This window comes from Misgurnus anguillicaudatus, chromosome 8, assembly GCF_027580225.2.
Source record: "Misgurnus anguillicaudatus chromosome 8, ASM2758022v2, whole genome shotgun sequence".
Taxonomy (NCBI): domain Eukaryota; kingdom Metazoa; phylum Chordata; class Actinopteri; order Cypriniformes; family Cobitidae; genus Misgurnus; species Misgurnus anguillicaudatus.
Window position 1 is genome coordinate 23,817,440 of NC_073344.2, and position 11,562 is coordinate 23,829,001.

Here is an 11,562-nt window from a genome sequence, read left to right on the forward strand (position 1 = left end):
GGACATAATGTGTGTTGGCAATGTGTGAACACAACCACCCCACGATGAAAAAATCCTCTCCTTGTTTTTTAAACCAAAGCAGTCTCATTAGATATGTTGTTTTGATTCTCTTATCAATGTGAGGTCACACTGATCAAGCCCCGCCCACTTACAGTGCTGCATTACCATTGTTGCCACCCTCAGCGAGTTGTCCACTAGATACTATTGTCTCAGACTGTATTAATCAGATCTATTTGAACTGAAAGAGCTCGCTGTCTGTTTGTAAGGGAGTGAGGAGCTGTAGCTCATTTGCATTTAAAGGTACAGACTCCCACCCAAATAGGGTCATTTTGGACATGATATAATAAATGATCTGTGGGGTATTGTCCGCTGAAACTTTACAGACACATCCTGGGAACACCTGAGATGTTTATAACATCTTGTAAAAAGGACATAATTGGTGCCCTTTAACAATTTAAGCTCACTCTATGTGGCCACCCAGTGAACTTAAATATATAAGTTCCCATTACTTAATTGAATAGAGTTTACTTAATCAAATGAGTATTTATTAGGGTTTTCAGTGTACTCTGTTAATATTTGTGTCTCCTTATGTCTCTAAGGAAACAGTTTGATGCCCACATGAATCACAACCAAAAACTCCATCAAAGACAACTTTAACCCAGTAAATCTTCGAATGAATTCACAAAAGATGAGCATTGTCTCTAGGTACATTTTTAGATCCGCTTTACAAATTTTTATCACATTAATATTCATAGTTCTTGTCTTTTGTATCATCACTATCAAATAACACATTTAACTTCTAGGGATCCAAATACATGATGTGTGTTTTCTCCTCATCAAAGCAGAATCAACTTAAAATACTCCATCATTAATAATCATACACTTACGTGTTACCCTACAGTCCCATTAGCTACAAAAGTTGAGCGACACGCACTCGCTTGATGGGCATTCCTTGGCTAGTATCTAAAAGCGGTATCAAAAGTCACTTTAGAGGTATTGTTAAGTTACAAGAACGGTGTAGTATTTATTTCTCGGTAAAAGTAACAAAATATATGAGATAAAATGCCAAACTTATCAGATATATACAGAAATACGGCATGCTTTTTCCGCCATCTTGAATTATTTCTCCGACTCGACCACATACCTACGTCACGCTGCTCCTTCACTCCGATTGGCAGTCGCTTTGTCGCATCGCTCAGCAATTACATAAAATAGCCTGCTTGTCTATTTTGGCCCCACCTTGCCCGCGCAGCGGCGAGTTCGTCGCTTGTCGCTGGCAAACGGCCACTCCCATTGAAAATGAATGGTAGCCTGTCCCTCTGTCTCTTATAGCTAATGTGACTGGGGGGTTAGACATTATTTGACACTGTGAAGGGTCTACTTTTATTTGTGTACATTCACAATAACAACTGCTTGGTGACTTGGTGTTTGATTCCACAGGGACTCAATATTTGATTAAATGATTAACTGTAGACAGCATTAATCTCTGTAAGAATGTGTTAAGAATGTATCATAGCCCATACATTGGCTTAGCTAAACATAGAGCAGTTAGACAGCTGATACTGCCACTCGACTGCTTGTGAGATACTGAAAACAGTTCGGATGTCTAGAGATAAAAACAAAACAAAATATTTATCTAAGCTAAAGCTTATTTTGCCCTAATCTAAAGTTTCACATAAGTTAAGGTCTTGCACAAACTGTTCGTATAGATCAGTAGTTCTCAAACTTTTCGGCATGCCCCCCATGTAGAAAAAAAATCTGGGTGTTTACTCACACAGAATTTACGAGGATTTAATGTATTTTTAAAAATGTAAAAATGTTCCCCCTGGGAACATGTCACCCCCCTCCCCCAAAAAAAAGAGTCCACCCCCCAGTTAGAGAACCACTGATGCTGTCGACCAAGGGAGTTTATTTTCTTAATGTTTTTTCCCGGTCGGATAACTATGAATTTCATAAAAGTGTTTAAACTTGCTCCACAACTTAATTGGTTTCATCCCTTTTATTTTTAACCCCTTCCCTCCAACCATCTAGCTTTATTCAGGTATGTAGCATTTGCATTTACGCTTTTGGCTGATGCATTTATCCAAAGTGCATTCAAGCTATACATTTTCATAAATATGTATGTACTGTAGGAATCAAATCCATAACTTTTCCGTAACTAACATAGTGCTCTACAAGTTGAACAATGTCAAGACTTACTTTTCACAGTTCAGCCAATTCCAATGGATAATTCAAACCCGGTCCAACGTTATTCCTTGTTGAATATCCTGTTTAACTCGGACTGTGTAATAAAATAGGTTGTGAATGTTGGCTTTAAAGGGTTGTCAATCACTTAATGTCTTCTTGCTTATCTGTGTTTAGTCTCTGTACCCATGGTAGTAAACACTTTCCATCTTCTTGTGGAAATCATCCCAGCGATCTTGCCCCTTGGCAGTATTGTTGTCATCCAGTGTTTGTGTTGTATGGGTGTGTAGATGTGTGTTTTGGCATTGCTTACTCCTCGCAAACGTCTCTATGTGTGTATCTAGATTCATTGCCACCTGAGAGAAATATAATATTAGTGATCTAACATCATAAAAGTAACGTGATTTTTACTTCACTAATGTATGGTTGGCTCGGCCATATGACTATAGCTTAAGAGAGATGAAGAGGGGTCAGTTTGCAAGCAACACCTGTCCTGTTTGCTGCCACGATGGTCTCGGTTGGATTTGGGTCTTGGCTGATGTGGAAACCCCGGATTATGGCAACTTCATATTAGCCGTGACGGGACCGTATATACATGTTGTGCAGCTGTCAGTATTGGTTTAGGAAAGCTTGGCACCGTTCAGTATTGTTCTTATAAGCATTGTGTTTGTTTTTTGTCTGGTGAGGACAGTGCAGGAATTTGAACTTTTATATCTGCTGTAGACTTGTTTTGTGAGAAAATAAAGCTCCTAGAGAGCCAATTATCACCTGCTTTTTATATACTGTTAAGCTGTTCTTAAACCAAAGGCCAGACAGTTTAAACGTTAAAATCCGTATTCGGTTAAGCTTTTATTGTGCACTAAGCAAACTGCAGTGTGTTGATGAAGTGTGAAAATGTGGATTTTGTTTATTAGGTTGTACTGTCAGTACTGAAAACAACATCTTGATGAAAGCAGAGACAATGTAAGTTGTACATGATGTGGTGCCATCTAGTGGAAGTACTTCTGTACTTTGTATTTTCCTGAAGTGTGCAATAGGTCAATGGTTTACAAACTTTATTTTACCTTATATGGTAATATTCTTTATTAATACATACAGTGTATTTGAACATTTTGCATATTTTTTTTGTTTTCTGATATGATGTGTTGTGTAGTGGTCACATGCCTATATATAATTTAGTTGAAAAAATGTTAAGAGTTTTATTTACATTTTATGATTTTATTTTAATTGATAATTTTTTTCATCAACTCATGAACCCCTCTGCAATTCCCCCACCATCCACCAGGGGTTTGCGAAGCCCAGTTCAAAGCCCTGCAATATAGAATGTCAACATACAGTAATGTATCTTTGGGCTGGCATACTACTTATACATTATGCAAAGGGTAAGAGAAATAAGCCATGACTATAGCCTACACCCCATACGCCAAAAAAAAAAAAAAAATTAGGTATACAAATATATATTTTGGAATATGTTTACAAAAATATTTTTCACAGATATATTTTTAAGCCATTTTTTATATATTTTAAAATACATACATTTTAAAGCATTAAAAAATATATCTAGGTCTCCATATATTTAAATCGAAGGAAATATATTTACATGGCATTGGAAGAAAAACTTTGTTTATCTTACAAACCTGTAAACATAAGAGGTTTGAAAAGGTTCAAATTAAACAGCAACTGCAAACTGCAAAAATATACTTTATAAAATTAACTTATATTTAGTATATATTATAAATATTTTTTGGCAAAGAATAAACCTTTTGCCATATGGAATGTAAAATTAAAAATGTATTTGCTTGTTCTTAAAATACATTTTGAAATATATGTTATATATAAATTCAAAAATATATTTATTGAGCATTACTTTCTACAAAATGTATTTAGCATATAGTTAAAATATATTTTTGGCCAGATAAATGTATTATTATTCTTTTTGCCGTATGGCACCTTTTTTTAGTTAAAGGTGCTCCAAGCGAATTCACACGTTTTAGACCACAAAAATGTTTTTGTTACATACAGCAAACATCTCCTCACTATCTGCTTGCTGCCTGTCCGCTGATCAAACTGTAGAAAAACGCGATCTCTGTAGACAGCCTAGGCTCCACAAACCGCAATAAAAACAAAGTTGCCAAACCTACCAACACGAAACATAGAGACAGAGCGCAGCGCGTCAAAACCTGAAAAACACGCCCACCGGGGGGGAAACAATCCAACCGTCTCCATTGACTTTGTATTGAGAGAGGCCGCCTCCTTGTCATTTCTGGCTTATAACAAAAAACAGAAAAATGCCTTAAAGCTGCTGTGTAACAATATGTACAGCTAACAAGCCAAAGAACCCGGAAATAAGTTTTTATAAGCTGTCGAGCTCAAAAAACGTTTACAGACAGAAAAGTGGAAACATGCAACTTTTCATAGTACTCATATTAGTAGAACTGCGTCCACTAGGGGGAAACGTAGTCGGCGATCCACTTTTTTCTCCTCAAAGGCAGGGTTTTACGGCTCGACAGTTTGTGGAAATGTATTTCTGGGTTCTTTGGCTTGTTGGCTGTACGTGTTGTCACGCGGCAGCTTTTGGGCATTGTTCTGTTTTTTGTTATAAGCCAGAAATGACAAGGAGGCGGCTTCTCGCAATACAAAGTCAATGGAGACGGTTGGATTGAATTCCCCCCCCGGTGGGCGTGTTTTTCAAATTTGCATAACTGCGCTCTGTCTCTATAACAAAGTGTTCCAGCCAATAAATGACAAGAAGGATTTGAGGGTGGGGGTTGAGCACGTTCATGAAAGCACAGAAGGGAGGGGGAGGAGTTAGCTACGCTCCGTTTGTTTGAAAACATTTCAAACATCAACAAAAATTGAAGTCTAACAAAATCGCTTAGAGCGCCTTTAAAGGTCAGTGTGTAAATTTTAGCGGCATCTAGTGGTGAGGTTGCGAATCGCAACCAATGGCTCAGTCCACTGCTCAGCTCTTGCTTTTTAAACACATAGAGAAGCTACGGTAGAGGCCAAATATGTCATTGTTGGAGACAACTTAGTAAAAAAGTTTGTCTGTTAAGGGCTTCTGTAGAAACATGGCTGCACAAAATGGCAGCTTCCATGTAAGGGGACCTTCTGTGTATGTAGATAAAAACGTCTCATTCTAAGGCAATAAACACATAACGCTTCATTATGAAAATCTTTATACACCCCTGATCATTTAGTTTTGTATATTATTTTGCATTTCTGTCAAGAGATCCTTCTTAAAATTACACACTGCAGCTTTAATGTATTTTATGGTCAAAGGATTTATTTGTGATTACCAAAATGAATTGAACGAATAAACGAACAAATAAATGATATATCCAAAGAATTTGATCTATTAAAGGAAAACTTACATTTAAATGGACATTAATGTTTCCCAGCAGCTGATTTGAAAACAGTTGTTTGTTTGTAATTTGTGCCGAAAGACTTCAGTCCTAGTATAAAAGATGTCTTAAGCTTTTGTCCATCTGTGTTTCGGTCTGTATAGCATCATCTCATTGGATCAGAGCAGTGACAGTCTCACAAACACAAACACTCTTTTGATGTGTGTATGATGTCATCAAACAAGCATGTCATCTGAAAAGATCTTCAATGCTTTCCACTGTTTACAAACATTTGTGCTTGAATCTTTGCTTCACCTTCAAATTGCAATCTCATTTTTTGTTGACTCATTTTAGTTATTTTACGGCTTTCAAAAGATTCACTGTGATTAATCGCATACAAAATAAAAGTTTGTGCTTGCATAATATATATTTTTTGTGTAATTATGATGTATATACACTCCAAAATGACTGGGTTACTTTTGACCCACAACGGGCAAATATTGGACAGAACACGTGCTGGGCTAAAATTTACCCCGTGCTGGGCCAAAAATGACCCAATGTTGGGTTGTTGTTATGCAACCATGAGGTATAATAACCCAGCAGTTGGGTTAAAACAACCCAGTATTGGGCCAACTTCCAACCCAGCACGTGTTCCGTCCAACACCCACCCATCATGGGTCAAAAACAACCCAGCCACTTCTAGAGTGATACAAATATACACATACATGTATAAATTATTTGTTTATATAAAAATAAAAAAATTATATAATATATATTTTAATATTTTTATTTATTTATATATAGACGGTTTCAGCAGTAACAACAAAAACAAGCGGCTGTCGCGGTCCCGCACGTAACTTCCGGTAAACGCCGCTAAGAATAAATAACAACAAAGTTCTTTAAACGTAGTTTATTTATATAACAAGCAAAAAAACAACACATATTTTACCTAGGAAACCAAAACATTTGTTATTTTCGACGAGGCATTTGGTCAAGAGATCAGGTTAGCAACTAGTCAGACCATTACAAAAACGAAACCGGAAGTAAGGTTCGGAGCCAGACGTGTATCACGTGCGTCCGATGAAACGGTCTATAATATAAAATATATATAAACATGTAAATGTTTTTAAATACGTGCATGTGTGTGTATTTATATAAACAAAATAATTACACACATATGTTATGCAAGAACAAACTTTTATTTTGTATGCGTGTATCCTAGTTATTATACTTATTAAAAACATAGACAAACAATAGATTTTATCAGTCTGAGTTTCAAACGAATGCATAAAAAGTAAAGTGAAAAATAGCCCAGTTTATTATTATCATGCATGAATATATTTTGAAATGAATATAACTGGTTCTTAGTATTGAGCTAAAACAATAAATGTAAATAAGTACTTATGCAAATAATACAATCAAACATTGGGAGGTTTGCAGGTTTTCCTCATCCCCTCAGCTGTCATTTTTACTGTAGCTTTACTGGGCATGTGCGAGAGCACCGGCTCCCTGTCCAAACCCGAAGCCTTTTGGTCCAAAGTTCTTGGCATAGCATGCTGTGTGTACATAAAGGCATAACATGTTATACTTTATAAGTACAAGTACCTTTTTAAATGAGACAGATTACGGCAAGAATGAGCTTTTATGTGCTGTCTGTGTTTTTTCGAACTGATTGAGGAATTATGCAATGCCCAATATTTAAAATATTAAACAGCACACTGACCTTTACAGAAGATCTCTCCATCTTTATCTGCTAGCGTGGTCGACTCCAGACTCTTTCCACACTTTGCACATCTGAAGCAACTCTTATGCCATGACTACATGTGGATACACACACAAAAAATATACTTGTACTGTAATATACAGTTTGTACAATTAAGTTTTAATTTTACTAAGTTGTTTTAAAGAACAATTGTATTTTCTTCTAGACAATGTTTAGGGTAAGCCACTGGACAGAGTCACTGTATGTTGACCAACAACTCACGTTTCCTCCTCCAATCACCTTCTCTGCGGCGTACACGGCTTTCCCGCAGCGAGGACAAACATCCGTGCCCCCGAGCTTCTGAGCAAGCTTTGATGGATTGGGGTTGTTGGTCGGATGATGGGGTGTTTGTCTGTTTGAGAAACAGAGACAGGATTGGTTGAGCCAGTGGAGCCAGTCGACACACACGGATAAACAGTAATGTTTTGATAGCACAACAGCAGGGGTCTCCAACCTTTTTGTGAGCAAGAGCTACCAAAATAGATAAAACAGTCTGGAGGGCTACTTTTTTGATACTCAAAACGTTTTTGTTTTACTTTTTGAAATGTTTTATCATTGTTTAAAATGTTAACCTACATAAAAGATGCCGAGCTAATATAAAAATATGTAATAAATAAAAATTTTGGCTAATAGAATGTGCTTTGGCGGGCAACTCACAGACTCTGTGCGGGCAACCTGGTGCCCGTGGGCACTGTGTTGGGGACCACTGCACTACAATGTGTTCACACAACCCACCAATGCTGTGTTATGTAAGGAATAATTGACTACGGGCCATTGAATTATAAGAAAATAATGCACACCAAGGTGGTAATGCGCGGAGTGCCGTTACACCGCAGGTGTGCATTATTTTCAAATAATTCAAAGGACCAGAGTCAATTATTCCCCTTTATACCACAGTTACCACAAACATTGCTCTGGTGCCTATTTTTAAGTCATTTGACAAGTTAGGTGTGCGGTTTACGGAAAAATAATCAACACCCATAGAACATTTCTCAGCCAATCAGAATGCAGCATTCAACAAGCCCGTGGTATAACTTTATATATTACTCAGTGACAGGAGGGATTTTAATATATAAAAATAATACATACTTTACTTTAATAAACAAAAAGAAAAAAAAATTCTAGTTTTAGTTTTTCTAGTTTCATAAGATCAAAAATAGCTACAGTATAAACAGGGTGAAATGTTCAAGTTCTCCGGCTTGAGTAAGATGTCATTAATTTTTCTTTTCCCTAAACCAGTTGTTCCCAAACAGACGGTGCCGGAGGGGGATGGCAGTTTTATGACATTTTATAAAATACATGATTTTGTTTAAGTTTGGGATTGTTGTCATGAATTATCTTTTGGGGGGCTGCAAAGGGATCTAATCTACACAAAGGGGGGCAAACAGTTTAAGAACCACTGTCCTAAACAAATGTTTCAAATAAAGCATGTTTTGGGGTCTTCGAATTGTGCTTTCCACCCTGTTATTCTGTTGTAATATCTCTTTAACAGAAGACCCATGATGAAATCATCCTCCAGGATGTAACATCAATTGGGTAGGAAAAAACAGCACAAAAAAGTGTTGTGGTATTACTTGTTTTGTCTGATGTAAGTTGATCTAAATTATTAATTTACACGTGAAAATCTGGTTTTCTCACTTACCCTGCCGGTTTGATGCCCAGGGCCTCGCCCGTGTCCATGCTCAGGGTTCCTGCTCCTCCACCGAATCCATATCCTTTCGGCCCATATTTCTTGCCATAGCAGGACTTGCAGTAGATCTCATCCTGATGTACGGCTACGGTTGTGCTGTCCAAATTCTTTTTGCACACCATGCACAGGAAACATACAAGGTATGCATAAAATTCAAGACAAAGTTATGCTTCACACAGTTTTATTTCTACTCATTTGCTCTGTGGAAACATCTGAACATCTAATGTCTTCTAGATACGTTTACTTTTCCTTTTGTATTCATCCTGTTTACGTTTTCTTTTTTTTCTTTATTTGATAGACTGTATTTAGGGAGACGACTGTAAAGTACAGGGTGGAGAGAGGGGTATGGGATCAGCAAAGGACCTTAAACCAGGATTTGAACTCGGGTTCCCGGAAGTACTTTTTCAGTCTTACTCATAATTTTCATGAAAAATCCTTAGGAGAAATTAAATTAAAAGACAAATTAAATTAGTGATATAGAGAGCTCAAAATGAGATGACTGACATTCAATCACACCTTTTCGGATCTTGGACACTTTTCAGATCTCCTTTAAAACTATAAAGAAGACACATGACATTTGGGATCATTTTTCTCCGAAGAAAAATCTTCTGTCTCTAAATTTGTTTTCTTTTTTTCTCTCTGACACAAACCCTCATACCGTACATATCTTAGTTTCTGTCTGTACTGGAATGTGGTGACATAACGTGTGTGCCGTAGAAATTCTGCGTCTTTGTAAATGTCTATAAAAGTGTCATCATCTCCATAAACAATCATCTGTTCTGCAGGACATCAGTAAGACACAGAAGCTCTTCATCCATATAAGGTAAACAAATCCAGAGATCAACACCTTATATGGTCATGAAAGGATTAACCTGTCTTCAATAATTTATTCTAACATATGCCAGCTTTCCACTTGAAGGATGTTTCTTGTTATTTCAGAAGCTTAAACCTCTGTTAGTAATATGTAAATAATACTGTTAGTAGTAGATGTAAATAAATGGGGTTAAATATATAAAATAGATTTTTTTTGAATGACACATGCCTGTAAAAGATCTCAATAATGTATTATAGTGTGGTATGATACCAAAGTGCAACCATTTTTTAAAAACAAATTATGACTCAATTATCTAAGCAATCATGTTAAAGCTTACCAATTTTAAAGTTTGTTTCATGTCTTCAAAAAAATAAAATAAAATACAACAACATCTGAGACTAAGTTGATAAGTTTAGTTAGAAAAACTTAAAAAAGTTTTATAATAGCAATATATTGCATTTTTTCACTGTACATCTCCATGACTAATCGCTCAATTTTCCGGTTCACACTCTTTCCTCACCGAAATTTCCATCTCCAGCCTTATCCACACAGATAATCTCACTTAATGCTCAGATCCGTTGTTCGAAATAATCCACTTCATCTTTAAATAACTATGACATGTTGTTATAGTCCACTGAAGCTATAGCAAAACCTGCTCTATAACACACCAATATAAATGACTTGTCTGTAATGTTAGTTTTTCTATATTGAGTTTTAAAGCAAGCATTGCCATCTGCCCACATCTTTCACTTTTGTCATTTTTATAGGGTCAGATCATCACACACTGTAAGGGCAGGTCTCAGATCAGCTATGGTGACTTACTGCACAGGAAACAAAACTTGTGGAAGCTTTGTCCCTCACACTGGACCTCTTCTGCAAAATACACCGTCTTCTTACAGCATCCGCATTTGTTTCCTCCTCCAAGTGGCATTCTGAAGGTAAACGCACAAATAGACAGTCTCACATACAAAAGTTTGCTTTCTTTGAAACGAGGCTCTTCAGAACATTCAAAACACAAATGTGATGTTTCATAGCTTGTTACAATGTAGCAAAAGCTGTTACAGTATAAATGAATAGTTTCTTTATGACAGCTGGTTTTTTTTTTTAGAAAACCTAATAAACAGAAAACCACACAACATTTTTTTCTGATAGGTTACTGATATAATAATCGATTGTGATATATTTATTTAGACATTTGAAGAAATCTGTACTATACATCAAATAGGCGTTCTCAACGTTACTGAATCAGACTTCCATTCTTTACATGCAAAGGAGGAGTAAAGTTACACTTACCTGCTTTGATATTGGATGTGTGCCGGTCCACTATAAGATCAGAGAGTGTTCAGAAGAGCCAGAGTCCAGAGAGGATGGGATGATAAAGGGATGGAAAGTGGGAGGAGAGAGAGAGAGAGAGAGAGAGAGAGAGAGAGAGAGATTGATGTGGCTTTATTGTGCATCACAGAGACACTGACACACTGGCTGTCTTTTATGACCTTTTTATTCAGCTCTATTAAAAGCACCATGCCTATTTGATGTGCATTATTATTATTATCCTTATCCTTTTTGTCTGTTATGTTTAAGTATTTTATAACAAATTTTTGATACTTCCTGTGACATTCAAATATATTAAAGGGGTCCTACTATGATATTTTTTTAAAGATGTAAAATAAGAAGATGTAAATAATTTGGTGTCCCCAGAGTGCTTTTGTGAAGTTTTACCTCCAAATACCCCACAGATCATTTATTATAGCATGTTAAAATTGACACT

At 36.5% G+C, this 11,562-nt stretch overlaps 1 protein-coding gene across 1 annotated transcript; it reads right to left on the reverse strand.

Annotated features, from left to right (window-relative positions):
* Positions 1-6,823: 6,823 nt before the first annotated feature.
* Positions 6,824-11,239, reverse strand: csrp1b (cysteine and glycine-rich protein 1b). The gene is made up of 6 exons (XM_055212558.2): positions 11,088-11,239; positions 10,617-10,726; positions 8,933-9,101; positions 7,513-7,642; positions 7,252-7,345; positions 6,824-7,084 (listed from the first exon to the last, which is right to left on the reverse strand). Exons 2-6 carry the CDS (start codon positions 10,723-10,725, stop codon positions 7,008-7,010), a joined length of 579 nt encoding a protein of 192 aa, XP_055068533.1. The 5' UTR covers position 10,726; positions 11,088-11,239; the 3' UTR covers positions 6,824-7,007.
* Between the last annotated feature and the right edge of the window lie 323 nt (positions 11,240-11,562).

What these genes read in the sequence shown, in the direction of transcription:
- csrp1b (XM_055212558.2), bottom strand. Translation starts at nt 10,725, where the DNA reads ATGCCACTTGGAGGAGGAAACAAATGCGGATGCTGTAAGAAGACGGTG. An exon ending in CAAGTTTTGTTTCCTGTGCA is followed by an intron (nt 9,102 to 10,616) that starts GTAAGTCACCAT and finishes GTTTCCTGTGCA; the next exon opens with TGGTGTGCAAAAAGAATTTG. An exon ending in TGGAGAGATCTTCTGTAAAG is followed by an intron (nt 7,085 to 7,251) that starts GTCAGTGTGCTG and finishes ATGTACACACAG; the next exon opens with CATGCTATGCCAAGAACTTT.